The sequence below is a fragment of the Suncus etruscus genome, chromosome 16 (genome assembly GCF_024139225.1).
Source record: "Suncus etruscus isolate mSunEtr1 chromosome 16, mSunEtr1.pri.cur, whole genome shotgun sequence".
Taxonomy (NCBI): Eukaryota; Metazoa; Chordata; class Mammalia; order Eulipotyphla; family Soricidae; genus Suncus; species Suncus etruscus.
Window position 1 is genome coordinate 87,278,187 of NC_064863.1, and position 15,928 is coordinate 87,294,114.

Sequence of the window (15,928 nt, forward strand, 5' to 3'; positions counted from 1 at the left end):
ATTTGTCTTTCGTCTCTCAGACATGAGTCCTCATACAATGTGTGTGGTAATTCATTTTTACAATATTATTCCGTTTTTCATCCACTCATGCTCCTGCTTTCTACCAGTAAAGGTTCTCAGACCCTATGAAGGTTTTGCTTAGGTATGCAGGCCATTTGCAGCAGGTAATAGATGGATCTACAAAATATTATTTTAAAATAATAGTACTAGATTTCAACACTCCACTATCACCACTGGACAGATCCACCAGACAGAAAACTAGCAAAGAAATAAGAGCCCTATATAAGAAATTAGAAAAACGAGGGCGTGGGGCCGGGCGGTGGCGCAAGAGGTAAGGTGCCTGCCTTGCCTGCGCTAGCCTTGGACGGACCGCAGTTCAATCCCCTGGTGTCCCATATGGTCCCCCAAGCCAGGAGCGACTTCTGAGCGCATAGCCAGGAGTAACCCCTGAGCGTTACCGGGTGTGGCCCAAAAACCAAAAAAAAAAAAAAAAAAAAAAGAAAAACGAGGGCGAATGGACTCATATAAGTACCTCCACCCCCAGAAAGTAGAATACACTCCAAGACCTACATATCAAAAAAGTCTTTGAGGATAGAATGCCAATGGCAAGAACATTAGCATCAAACCTAACTAAAAACTTTCTGCATGGTGTAAGAAACCCTGCTTAATACTAGAAGATAGTTAATGGAATGAGAAAAAAACATTTTGCACTCAATACATCAGATAAAGGGCTGATATCTAGGATATAAAAAGCACTCAGAACTGAGCTCCAAAAAATCTAATAAAGCTATAGAAAAATGGGGAGAAGAACTAAATAGACACTTCGTCAAAGGAAGACCAAAAGATGGCCAACAGACACATGAAAACATGCTCACCTTCACTCAACATTAGGAAAATACAAATCAAGACAACAATGAGGTATCACCGTACACCAGTGAGGATGTCTCACGTCAAAAATAATGAGACCAATCTCTGTTGTCGAAGATGTGGTAAGAAAGGAACTCTCATCCACTGCTGGTTGGAATGCTCCCTAACTAACCCCTATGAAAAACAGTGTGGATTGTGCTCAGTAAACTCAGAATTGAGCTGCTATATGACCCAGCAATTGCTCTCCTGGGTATCTATCCCCAAGTTGGAAGGACATTCATCCCAAAGTATGTGTGCACTCCATTTGTGCAGCACTCAGTACAATAGCCAACATTTGGAACCAACCTCGATGCCCAAAAACAGATGAGTCGATCATGAGGATGTGGTATTTATGCACAATAGAATACTGCATAGCAGTAAGAAATGATACAACCATAAATTTTGCAGTAACATAGATGGATCTACAAAACATTATTTTAAAAGAAGTAAGCCGGGGCCAGAGAGATAGCATGGAGGTAAGGCGTTTGCCTTTCATGCAGAAGGACGGTGGTTCGAATCCCAGCATCCCATATGGTCCCCTGTGCCTGCCGGGGTGATTTCTGAGCATGGATCCAGGAGTAACCCCTGAGCACTGCTGGGTGTGACCAAAAAAAAAGTAAGCTAGAGGATGAAGGATAAATAAAAATGATAGCACTTTTCTGAGGTACTTAGAATATATATCATACGTACATATAATACTCCAAGAACAAACACAATGGTCTAATAGGGTAGAAAAACCAAGCACTTGTAGTTGTCAACATTTACTGGGAAAAGTGTTCAAAAACAAATTGAAAAGGAACACACAAAGCCTCGACTATTCATTATACCAAAAAGAAACCAGCAACAACGGAAATGGTTTAGTGAACTGGTATGTAATCAGCCTTTACTACAAAGGCCTATAATAATGTCTTAGGGAGCTCATATACAGATACTGGTGAAGAATATGATTGGAAGCCAGAGACTCCAGTGGCAGCATTTCCTAACAATATGTTTTAGTGCCTTAATCTTACTAGGCATAAAATAACCTCTCAGCTTCTCTGTCCACAGAGATTCTTGGATACAAAGGATGGACACCCTAATTACTATACTAGATACCATATTCAGTTTGCATTATAAAAATGTCTTGATAAAACACCCAAATATCCTTTTTCTCTGGTTTATGTCCTCTATTAGGACCTGAAGCATATGACCATTCAGACCTCTGAAACAGTCAACTGAGAACCACAGACTAATATTAAGGAACTATTCATCGAACACGTTTTGGGAAAATTAAAATTTCCTCTCTCTCTCTCTCTCCTCCCTACTTATTTCCTTCTCCCCTTTCTTCTTCTTCCTCTTCTTCCTCCTCCTCATCAGTTCAATCTATGTCAAATAAAACCCACACTGATAGTTTTTCTTTAGGAAAGGAAATTCAATATATAAGATGCAATGGACAATACTACATGGGGTAGCCTCCAACATAGGTAGGTCTCATTAATACATTGTTTAGTACTCGAGGCATGAAACCTATGTGTATTCTAAACTGTTCCAGCCATTATCTAATCCTGAAACATTCATTTAGCGAGGCCCAACCCCATCACTGATGAAATGCCTAAAAACTGGGAAAACTTCTCAACTCTGACGCACTGACCCAATCTCTTTTATTTGATTTAATACATTTTCAAAATGTATTTTTACTATATTTACCCATTTTTTCTGTTCTCTCGCTTATCTTTGGCTCTCCCTTCCTGTTTCTTAAGCTATACCTAAGCTAATTATTTATCTTAATTCATCTTAATTTATTTTAATTTATCTTAAGAGCTCAGACCATCCTATTAGGGTAAGACCTCTAACAACACTTCAAGAATAGATCACTAATGTATGTCTTAATGTGGGCATGAGTACACAGAGAGGACTCCTCTATGAGGGCCAAAGCTAAATTGTAAACAATCCATGCCTATAGTGTATATAGCCCCTCCGGTATACTATCCCTCCTGCCCCCTTCAAAAAATCCTACTGTCCCTTGTTCCTTCACCCCCAACCCCAATTTGATATCTCGCCTTATTAACGATCTTTACCCTCAGTTCTTAATCCATTAGCTATCAAGACCAACCTCCTGCCTTAATAAGCCATCACCCAGCTTTCAAGCGAAGGGACATCCACTCAGGCCCACATCTTATTCCAAGGCAAGAAACTACAACCAACACTCCTACTGACTCATTCTCTGTGTCCCTCTATCTCACCCCCCAAAAGTGGACTGTTACTTGATACCAGATTCAGCTCCAGAAGGACCCCTAGTGCAAGAACTCTACCCAAGCCCTTTCTGCCACAAATCATTTCTCTATTCAGGTATGTTTCTTGTAGGCAGCAGAGGGTTGGATTCATCTTTTTGATCCATTTCGCCACTCTGTGTCTCTTAACTGGTTCATTTAGTCCATTGACATTGAGGGAGATGATTGTCATAGGATTTAATGTCATCTTTGTGTATAAATTTGCTGTGTCTGTTGATCTGTCTTATCTTAAAGTTGACCTTTCAGTTTTTCCTTTAAGGCTGGTTTTGCATCTGTAAAGTTTCTGAGTTGCTGCTTATCCGTGAAGCTAAGAATTCTTCCTTCAAACCTGAATGTGAGTCGAGCTGGGTGTAGTATTCTAGGTGAAGCCTTCATTTCATTCAGTCTTGTCACAATATCCCACCACTGTCTTCTGGCCTTGAGAGTATCTTGTGACATGTCGCTGTAAGTCTTAAGGATGCTCCTTTGAATGTAATTTACCTTTCTGATCTTGCTGCTTTCAGTATTCTATCTCTATCTGTGAGATTCATCATTGTAACTATGATGTGCGTTGAGTGTTTTTCTTCGGTTCTCTTCTAGCTGCTACTTTTCAGCATGGAGGACTGGATTGCATGCATTCTTTAGCTCTGGGAGTTTCTCTGTGATGATGTCTTTGACTGTTGATTCTTCCTGGGTATCTCCTTCCTGGACCTCTGGGACTCCAATGATTTTTATGTTGTTTCTGTTGAGTTTATCAAAGACTTCTATTTTCATCTGTTCACATTCCTTGAGTACTTTTTCCATTGATCGTTTGCCTTAAAGTTTTTTCCAATCTCTTCTGCTGTCTGGAGTTGTTCTGCATTTGATCTTTCAGTTCACTGATTCTGTCCTCAGCTTCAGTTACCCTGTTGGAGAGGCTGTCCAACAGTAGAGCTACCATGTTTTCAGATCTGTTATTTCAGTTTGGAGATTTCTGTTTTCTTTCTTTTTGTTCTGTTCAGCTAGAGCTATATTTTCTTTTATTTCCATGAAGATCCTCCATATTTCTATTCTAAGCTCCTTATCTGAGAGGTTAGTCAGATGGTTGGTATTTTTGGGGTCTTCAGAGCTATCTTCATTCTCTGTACATGGTATTTGCATGTGAGGTTTCCCCATTGTCATACTTGTAGTGTGATTTTTTTGTCTGTGTGTTGTGATGGGGTTCAGAAGTTATAAAGAGTGCGTGGCCAAGAAGCAGAGCAGCAGTACTCTTCTGGAGATTAGGAGAGCGATTTTGCTGGGCCTTTCTCGACCCACTCAGGAGAGGTTCAGGAGAACAATAGAAAAACATGCAGAGGGTGACATGCACAAATCTCTCCCCAATTGGTAATCACACAGCAGGGACAGATTCCTCCCACCTGACTTCACAGACAAAGGGATCTGCCTTTCTGCAAGTTATTGCTGAATGCCAGTTTTCACTCACAGACCCAGTCCTTGGCTTTTTGGGCTGAAAAACTCTAGGAGAGTGATTTTTGGGGGGCCCTTCTCTGCCCACTCAGGAGAGGTTCAGGAGAAGAACAGTAGAGAAACATGCAGAGGAAAAATGCACTGTCTCTCCCGTTTTGTAATCACACAGCAGGGCCAGATTCCTCCTGCCTGACTTCACAAACCCACAAATCATTTCCCAAACTCAACAAGGTCAGGGTATGTGATAAAAGTGTGCCTGGGATTCCACCCCACACAAGAATATCTCAAAAGACAACGTGAAAACCTATATTTCCTTTATAAGTTTAAGACCTCTATAACACAATCTCAACCCATTTATCCTCAAATGTAAGGTGGTCTCCTGCATCACTTTGTTCCCTTAATTACTTTTCTTAAACTCATTTCTATTTATTTTTTTATTTTATATATATTGTCTTATTTTTGCTTTCCTCTCCTTCTTAACTTTATCTTGGTACAAAAACCTACAAGAGAAAGTCTTGCTTTGGGATTAAAGCTCAAGTCAAAAGCAGGGCACAGAGATGTTGGAGCCTGACACTCTCACCCACAAATGCACCAGCAATATAATATAGCATCATTTCTTTTTTGCACAGACACACTAAAGAGGCAGAAATTTTACATATAGAAACAAGCTCTTATCTACTAGGGATAAGAACTCATAAATGATACAATACAGGGGCACCTCCCACCTTGAACATATGTCATGTGGTCCCAACTCATACCCCATGTGATTAGACAACAATTGTCCAATCCTGAACCCTAAACCTCAGACATAGAACTGATACAGTTCTCCACAACAGCTCCAGGAACCAAACTCCCTCTGGGACATTCTTAATATTGTTCTGACACCAACAAGCGCCAGTATTGATAAGACATCCTGACAATGAGTAAATGACAACAACTTCTTCAAAGAGCAAATTGTTCTACCTCACCATCTAATGATAAGATGAAATCAGAAGACACGTCTTTCTCTGATCTGTGTGCAAAAGCCAAGATCATTAACTTCAGAAGACTTACTGTGACAACCATGCCTTGGCAGAACCTATCCCAAGACCAATAAAAAAGTTCCTAGTCTATAGTCTTTGGCCTATGACCTGTACAACAACCAAGATCTTAATTCCAGAGGTCTGACTGAGACAACTGAAACTGAGCAGAACTTAGGGAAACATAGTGAAAGACTACCTTAGGCTTCGCCCTAGGATCGGTGCAAAAACCAAGACCACCAACTACAGAAGACTAATTAAAACAACAGTGATGGAACAGAACTTCTAGAACCATAAAGAAAGACTCCATCCTATGAACTGTGCAAATACCAAGACCTCTAGTTACAGATACCTGATTTTATCATCCACAACTGAGCAGAAAGTTTCCAGACATCACAAAAGGACCTAGGGGTGAGAATAAGAACATGTATGAAGCCTGTAGTTTTTTTTTTCCCCATGACAGTATACTTAAAGAGTGGAGAAGCCCTGTATCTCTTAGGCCAAGGGAATTCCCTTTCTAATCTCCCCAGTATTTACTGTGTCTATAAAAAAAAAGCACAAGTTAATTATTTTTGTTATTGTTTTTGCTTGTTTTGATTTTGGGAGATGGGGTTTTCTTTTGTGTGTGCTTTGTTTTTTTTTTTTTTTATCTAAGGACAATGGTTATTGTTTGGTTGTTGTCTTTATTGTTGTGGTGCTTATTACTCTTGTGCTTTCTGGGTTTTTTTGTATGTTTGATTTTTTTTGTATTCTTGTTATGTTTTTCTTTTTTCCCTTTCTTCTCTTAAATTGATATTTATAGCCTCTAGAAGGACTCCTCCTGTTTTGTTCTGTTTTTGCTTGTTTGATTTTTTACTCTCCCTTCTTTTCTTTTTTTTTTTCCTTTCCTTCTAACAGAACCACATAATTTGAACCATCTTGTTCTGCCTCAACAAATAGGAGGAAAAATAATGGAGGGTACCAAGACCAAACAGTTGTATGAACATTGAATAGAAATAAATAAAATGATCAGACTTAAACACCAAATCCAAAACCAATGACAGCAGAATTGATGCCCAATCTACAACAAGCTAGACACTGAGGGGACCACTTATACTAACAGCCCTGGGGTAAAGGAGGGGAATATGGGATGCATGCTGGGAACAGGGATGGAGGGAGGACAACATTGGTGGTGGGACTTCCCCTGATTCAATCTCACTATGTACCTAAATATTACTGTGAAAGATTTTGTAATCCACTGTGGTCAAAATAAAAATTATTTAAAAAAAAAAGAATAAAGCAATCTGCCTGGGTTTCAAAAAAAATAAAAAGCAAGGCTATTAAGAGGAGAACAATCAGAAATTGAAGCAAAGATAACTAACCCAGATGAATGAGACTATTTACTCCTCACAAATACTAGGTTCAACGTGAGAAAACCAAGCAAAACTTCAATTTTCTTTCTTCTTTCTTTTTCATATTTCTTTCTTTCTTTCTTTCTTTCTTTCTTTCTTTCTTTCTTTCTTTCTTTCTTTCTTTCTTTCTTTCTTTCTTTCTTTCTTTCTTCTTTCTTTCTTACTTTTTCTTTCTTTCTTTCTTCTTTCTTTCTTTTTCTTTCTTTCTTCTTTTTTTCTTTCTTTCTATTTCTTTCTTTCTTTCTTCTTTCTTTCTTTCTTTTTCTTTCTTTCTTCTTTCTTTCTTTCTTTCTTTCTTTGTTTGTTTGTTTCTTTCTTTCCTTGTTTCTTTCTTTCTTTTTTTTCTTTTTTTTGGGGGGGGTTTTGGGTCACACCGTGACACTCAGAGGCTACTCCTGGCTATGCACTCAGAAATCGTTCCGGGTTTGGAGGAACATATGGGATGCCAGGGGATTGAACCACAGTCCTTCCTAGGTTAGTGAGTAGCAAGTCCTACCACTTGCACCACCACTATGACCCCAGAAAATCAATTTTCTAATGAACGGTTCACATATGAGAATTCTTATATACTTGGATTTTAGACGCATATATATCACAACCACTGTTGTACATATACACATACCTGAGAAAGATTAGCCACACTCTAGCTTGAAAATGACAATCCAGTTGGGCTGATATTCATTATGAATTATGAATATGTCTTTTGAATTACTGTTCCGCAGTATTAAATCTCTTGGTGAATGGGAGCTGGGAAAGAAAGCAGACAATGCTGCTTCATGTCAATATTTTGTACATAGGTGAATTATGAACTCACTGACAGAGTACTCTAGCATTTCATGGATGACATAGCATCAATGAAAATCTGCAGCCCACAGGGAACTAAATTCAGGAGAAATATTGTTTCTAAGACCAGCAAAGTCAGTGACTTTAGAACTACCTTATAATCATTATTAATTAAAGCAGGCTACAAAACTATCACGAGTGGCCATCTGTTAATGTAAAGAGATTTGCCTACTACACTTTAGAACATTCTAGTTTTTAAAAAAGGCATCAAGGTAGTTCAATATGTAGGATGATTGTCTTACATGCACTAGATCTGAGTTTGAGCCCCCAGCACCCTATGTGGTCCCCAAAGCCAGCCAGGAATGCAGAACAAGAAGGAAGCCCTGAGTACAGCCAAGTATAAAATTAAAAACAAAGCAAAAGAAGAAATAAAAGAAAAACATAGAAAAAAACATACTAGATTTCTAAGTGGCTGGGGGGGTGGGGGGGGTTGGAGAAGGCTTTTGTCACATGCTGGTGTTCAAAATTATAGGGTTATTGGACAGATAACTACCACAGCTGCTACCTTGACAGCAATATACCCCATGGCTAAGTGATTTTTTTCTACTTACATCAAATGGAGCTGAACTTGGCTGAGCATTCTGATTACATGGTTCCCTGAAGCAGTCACTAAAAGGAAGAAGAAGACCCATGGCAATGATCCGGGAGCAAAACTTCTCTGCTTCTTCTGGAGGCCCGTTTTCCTGCTGGCTGAAAAGCTTCTCCAGTAAAGTTCGACCTGCAGATGAAACACAGTAATTAGGAAGAAATGCTGGCAGAGTACCTGTTTCTGAACTCTCCCAGAGGAGAAAGACTGGGTAAATGTAGCCAGAGAGCAACATCATTGTCAAGACTACAAAAATGCAAGAAAGCAGCCTCTGAAAGAAACAGTACTAAAGAGAGGATTTTTGTTTTCTCATCCCCTTTAATAACTCTGACCAAAAGAGGATGGACATGACTGTGGGCCCTACTTCACAAGAGGGCACTGACTGATGACCCTTGATAGCCCAGGTCCAAATACGTGCAGATTCTTAATCCTGGCTAACCCTTGGACTCCCCTGGAAAGTCAAGAATAATAGGGTCAGCAAAAAGTACTTGATTAGTTTTCAAATCATCCCAACATTTGCCAGTATTGTCTCAGATTCAGGCCCTAATTTACTACTCACCATCTATTCTGATACTCTTTATAAACTTATTTATTTCTGTATTAATTAGGAAGAAGTAATAGTGCTCCTTTTAGAGTCACAACTTTTCTCTCACTTCTTGTCCAGTCTCTGCCTTTACCTCTAGTGAATAAATTCATTCTCCAAATTTAGGTTAAAATCATTTGTCTTCTAAGCTTCTAGCATTCAAAACTTTTTCTCTATGTCACTCATAGAGTCTTGTATAATCTTGTGTAATCATAATTAAATATCATTAATTTACTTAATTCTATCTCCCTTATTAAAACAAATTCTTTACTAGAATATATTCTGCAAAACTGTTCACTGGCATAAACAAAAAGTAGAATGGCATCATTCACAGTAAGGTGACAACTGAACTTGTCAGTCAACATGTCCTTTCTATACACAACTAATGCACAAACCTAGATAAGATTGGCATGTTTGTTATGCTTTTGGTTTTGGTTTTTCATTGTTTTTGTATTTCAATTTTTTCTGTATGTGCTCTTGGAGTCAAGTAAGGCATCTGTCAGATATTCCTGTTATGCTTTGAACAAATTTGTAAAATGATAAAACGCAGAGCTTTGTGTTATATAAAACCAGGCCAATGTTTATATGTCATGTACACATCTAAATTTCAAATTTCAAATGTTCAGAAAACTAGGAATACAATTTTAATGTCTTTTTCTTTTTCTTTTCTTTTCTTTTCTTTTTTTTGTAAAACAAAACTACTGTTAAGTCTTCCCACCAATATACAGAAGGACAAGGTATAGGGACAAAAACAAAGGCTTTGTTTTTCCCATTCCTTCAGGTTACTAAATAACATTCTTTGGTATCCCAAGATACTTTATGAAAAGAAATTAAAGCTGTTTTGTCCCTATAGTATCTGCTCCTAACTGGTAACACCTAGGAAACCACATCTCTCAAAGGATTAATTACCATTACACTATACCTATCTTATACATCTTAGAGTATGATTAAAAATAGTCACAAAACTAATTAGTTCCTTTGTATAACATTTTTGTATAAATTTGTATAAAATTGCCAGATAAAAAGAGACAGAATCCTAAGTTCAAGTGCATGAAACAATGAGAAAATTGAGTGTGTGTGTGTGTGTGTGTGTGTGTGTGTGTGTGTCTGTGTATGTGTGTATTGCAGAAAGTAGTTAAAGAGGCAGAAAAAAAGAAGAGGAGGAGGAAGAATAATCCCCTTGGAACTCCTGCTCTATAACAAGCAAATATCTCCAGAATATCTAACCAAATACTTTTTTTACCACATCTCTGACACCCTGAATTGGAATGTTGAAATTTACCTATGCACTATTAAATGCTGAGAAACCTCACTGGTCAATAATCCTAAAACAAGAGCAATAATAACTACCCCACACCTAGATATAGCAGCCAAAAATATCTCAAGATATTGCCAAATGTCCCCTAAACAGGAAAGTTCTCAACTCTGGGTTGAGAACACCTCTGTAAAGAGAAATTTACTTCCTTGCAATCATAATAACATGGTTGCTCTATGAATTTTTCTTTTTGTAATCCATTCTCACTTATCTTAGGAATAGAAAGTGACTGTAACTTCCTGATAGTATGAGGGCTTTCAAATAATTTATAAATTTTTAAACCTCAAACCTGTCATTAACTAAATCCTGTGGTCCCTCTCTCTTATAAATCTGTTATTCACATTCACCAAATACCAAATAATTCACCTGCTGACTCATATTCTTCCTATTCCCCACATATATTATTTTTATCATCATTGTCAATGATTTTTTTTCTTTTTTGGTTTTTGGGCCACACCCGGGAGTGCTCAGGGGTTACTCCTGGCTGTCTGCTCAGAAACAGCTCCTGGCAGGCACGGGGGACCATATGGGACACCAGGATTCGAACCAACCACCTTTGGTCCTGGATCGGCTGCTTGCAAGGCAAACACCGCTGTGCTATCTCTCCGGGCCCCATTGTCAATGATTTTATGGAACATGTTGGAACAGATATAATACATTTCCAGGGCCAAAGCCAGGGCATCATGAGTTCTACCACTTGAGCCATATCCCAGCCCTCTATTTATACTTTAATTTCAATCAGATCTCTGCTTAATTGAGAAAACTTCCTAAACACGCTGAAAGAACACATCATGATTCTTCTTACTTTGTTTTATTTTATTACTCAGAAATTTTAGTCCTTAAATTTACATACACCTATTGTTTTTCTTCTTGTTGTTGAAGGTAAACTTAATTTTAACCTACTCTGCTTTTTGTTCACCAGTGAGAGTTGGCACAGACTAGGTGACCATTTTATTATTTGATTATAATTAACCCATTATTTTCCAATGTCTTAGTGGGAGATAAAATTCCCAGCCTTTACTTTCCATCATTTCAACTGTTAGTCTAGATTCATCATTCCTGCGAATGCGACATACACTATACCCTATAACAAACTCGTTATATTTACTTAACTCACATTTCACACCAACACAATCACATCTTACAAAGGCTTCAGGTCCTTATTTGTAGTCTCCATCCATCATATCAGCCTAGTAAGACTACACCTCGAATATAGTCCTCTCTGTTCCTTTACCTACAAGTGAGTGATTTAACATTGTAAAAGTTATAAATATATTTCCTACTTATACATAACTTATAATTAATTATAATTAAGATTATAATAATCTTATAATTATAATTACGATTATAATTATAAACCTCAATTAATCCCAATACAGTTCTGCATTCTCATTTAACCAAATGTACAAATCCCCACTTTGTCCACTGCTTTCAATTTACTGAGAAAATGGAAACTTAAGAAAAAAATATATATTATAATATAATATAATATAATATAATATAATATAATATAATATAATATAATATAATATAATATAATATAATATAATACAAATATATATAAAACATTCACATCTATAATATACCCTGCTTATTTCTCTGTAATGAAAATAAATTCTGCTCTAAAATATAACCTCTTGCCCTTATGTTCTACATCAAAATCTTTGTTGTATGATCTAGACTTCATTTAATTATTATTTTTATAAATTAGAAACTTTTTATCCTAATATTAAGCATTCCAGAACTATAAAAACATAATTTAAAAATCACCTCCCACTTTGAGGTTTTCATTCTCATTAAAATATAATCAGGGGGTTAGAGCAATAGTACAGCAGATAGGGTATTTGCCATGTATGCAGCTGACTGAAGTGCAATGTCTGGCATCTCATATGATCCCCAAAGCACTGCCAGAAGTAGTTCCTGACTGCAGAACCAGGAGTAAGCCCTGAGTACTATCAGGTACTACCTGGTAGAGCACTAGCACTACCAGGTGGCCCAAAAGCTATATAGCATATATATATATAGCATATATATATACATATATAATGCAGTATAATATATATGTTGTAAAATAAATTCACTAGTTGTGAGATCACCCAACAAGTATATTTTTAACTCCCATACAGATTAGTTAAAAAAGCAGGGTAGTGGTGAAGAATTAATGAAGCAAGTCAATCAGGAAAGAATCATGAAGTCAGTGGCTTTTTGTCTCTTTGTCTCTGGCTGAGCACAAAACCAGAACTGCCTCTTTTTTAAATTAAATCAATAGCCATCCAACTAGGCAGGGCAGGGTGAAATAAGATCCAGGTGGAATTTTATATATCAAAGGAAGAGATTTACAGGAAAGAGGAAGAAGGGGGAATGCCTTTGTTTTGGGTTAATAATTGGGAGTCATCTTACATTATGTCTCATATATTATAAGACCTTATATATATATATATATATAGATAGATAGATATATAAAATCTTATATACATTAGTTAGAATTACACTTCTAACTTTACAATCTCTTGACTCAACTTACTTTAATTTTACTTACTTTCCTGCAGCACAATGCAACACAAACTAGGAGTCAATGTAGTACCAATCATACTTTGGGGTTATTTTTATTAAATGTTTTGACCTTTCAGAAAATTTTTATTTTCTACTTTTAAAAGACATTGTCCTCTCTTCCTAATATCAATTTCTATTTTCTCTACTCTGTTGACCATTATCTTTCAATGTTCCTTTATTCTTTACTAGCCTCTCTACAAAACATGCCAATGTTTCTCAAGTCATTCTGTGTTTTATTCTCCACTCAACATGTATTTTCACCTATAATATCATTTAGTCTATTCATACTCCTGTCTTTGAAACTGATAAACTTTTATGGCTATGTCAAATGGCAGAACAGACAAATACCTATTTAGAATGCATAATCTATGTGACTATGCTAAGGAATACATCAATGAAACAGGAGAAATAAGAAAGAAGGTGAGATTTCAAATTCATCAAACAAACGGTGAGTTTAAATTAAACAATGAGTTTAAACTTCAATGTTTCCCCTCAAATATCCCTTAGTTTTGGACTAAAGGCAACCTGAAATACAGAGAATCAGGTATCAACAAGTAATGCTTTAGGGGAAATATAGCAATTGATTGATTTTTGATTGATTTTCTTTATAAAATCTACCCCTTGACAACTTTCAAAAACCTGTGTTAAATAAATTTTCACAGATGTGCTCAAGGGTGAAATATTACGATTACTGCAAAGAATAAATTAGAGTATCAATTTAAAGTACTTAGTGGGCCCACAAACAGAGTCACATGTTTGCATTTGGCCAGCTCCATAGGCCCACTATGTTCACAAAAGAGAGGTAAATCAAGCTGTGCAAATTTATTGGTACTCTGGCCACATAACTGAATACTGGAAATTTTGGAAGGAGAAATTGAACCAAATCCCTCTCTGCCAAAGCCACACTAGTTGCCCCCATCACCCACGATTACCTCTTCATCAGTGGCCCTGCACTCCCACTCATGCACCATTCTCTGCAGAGATACCAAACTGACTGACACAAACTCCAGTTATGTAAGTTAAGGCTGACATCACCAGACACTTTTTGGAGTGAGTGTAGATCCTCCCTGTCTCCCCACACTTGTATTTTAAGAATCCCTAAAAAAAAAATAATAAAATAAAAGAATCCCTGACAGCTGAAACCACACAACAAAAGCTGCAGTATCAGCAATAGTATTTAGAATTCCTAAAAAAAAAAAAAAAAAAAAAAAGCAAAAACATTGTTAAAAGGTTTTTTTTATTACTACCATTACTTAGGAACACATCAATTTAAATATTAGTATGTATCTGAAGTCACCTAATGTTCAGAAACAAAACTAACAGAATGATGCACCAGAAACAAAGTTTACTAAGCCTTATGACAATGGCTTAATGATCTCAATGTGAAATATAATAATTTTCACAAATGTTCTTGCCTCTGTACTCTTTTTTCTTTCTCTCATTATTTTTAATATTGGCTCCCATATACCTGGAAATAAATGTATTATGATAATCTAAGTGATGCATAGTCTTTAAATAAAGTAATTTATATTTAGAGAAGAGAAATAAGTGAATTTCCGAAAACAATGAATAAATATAAAATAAAAACTTACATCAGAAAACAAAAAAAATAAAGGACTTAGTGCATATCATGGTACTATAACAATATTTTTAAATGAAAGTAAAATGTCCACAATAAAATATTAAAAAGAAAGTGAACTTGCATACAGTCTTTGAAAGTCATGCTATTATAGAAAAAACAAAAATTCAAATGACTTAAACATTGAATATTTTAACCAATATTTAAAAAATCAATCACTGTAACTTTACCTTGTCCTCTTTCTTTGCATCATTGTTCACATAATTAAAAATTAAAAAATTTAAAAAAATCAATCAGGGCTTGAGATATTTCAGGAGGAAAGGTGCTTCCCTTACAGGAGATATGGTTCAATTCCCAGCATATCCACATATGAGCTCTGTCAGAAATAATTCCTGAAAACAGAGCCAGAAGTTAATTCAAAAAAAAAGAAAGAAAAAGAGAAGCAATAGATCTTTATATTTTTGTTTGATTTTTTGAGCCCCACATGAATGTGCTCAATATGTACTCCTGTCTCTGTGCTCATGGATCACTCCTGGCAGGATTTGGAACTTCACTCCAGGGATCAAATACAGGTTGGCCACATGCAATATAAATGCCCTACCAGCTCTCTATTGCTCCAGCTTAATAGTAGATCTCTCTAGAGAATTCTAAGATACCAATAATCATATTAACGAAGCTTTATTAGAAGATGAAAGAGGCATTTTTCATGCCTTCCCAGTGTTCAATGTACTTCAAAGAAATAAAAAGTACTTAATAAAAAAAGAAGTTTTCATTACTCATTGAAAACTCATTCAAAAAATAAAAGGGAAATAGAACAAAAATAGAAAATAACCCTTTTGCTATCCTTAGTAGATCACTGAAATTAAATAAATGGAAAAAATTTAAAAAGGTCTCTAACAATAAAGGTGAAGGCCAGGAGGATCAGCCCAAGAGATGATGCTTGCCACAAAGAACAATGAGTGCAGTTCGAGAATTAACTGTACTGACAACTACTATAACAATGATAGTTGGATACAGAAATTAGCTTCAGTAAGGCCCTTGGGTAAGACTTGGGTACTGGTAGCTGTTTTGCCATTTATTAGGCTATATTTTATGTATTTAACTTAGATTAAGATTAAAATGAAAAAAATTGCACTATTGTTAATGAAGTGGTACCATGCATGTAATTTTATCCCCTTTCAGCATCTGGTTCTTGTTCTGAGTGATCAGTTCCAGCACAAAGAATTTAAGTTTGGCCTAGGTCTTCTTCAGATCTTCTAAATATGACACAAATTCATCAAGTCTAAATCACATTTGAAACACAACCTGTACCAGATCCAGAAAAAAACATTACTTTTACATAGATTCTGACTTACGGAAAGACAATCAGAATGCAGATTAGTGAAAATCTATCAGGTCCGTAAGAAATAAGTAAAGAAATATAAAAAAAAGTGTAGTAGGAAGCTACATGTTAGAAAT

General features: G+C 36.3%; 1 protein-coding gene across 19 annotated transcripts in view; it reads right to left on the reverse strand.

Moving 5' to 3' along the window:
• FMN2 (formin 2) overlaps positions 1 to 15,928 on the reverse strand; it is a 378,131-nt gene that overhangs the window by 341,855 nt on the left and 20,348 nt on the right. For all 19 annotated transcript variants that reach the window (XM_049790085.1, XM_049790080.1, XM_049790076.1 and 16 more), the window contains exon 2: positions 8,406 to 8,572. In XM_049790085.1, coding sequence (XP_049646042.1) covers positions 8,406 to 8,572 — 167 coding nt within the window. The remainder of the gene's footprint in view (positions 1 to 8,405; positions 8,573 to 15,928) is intronic.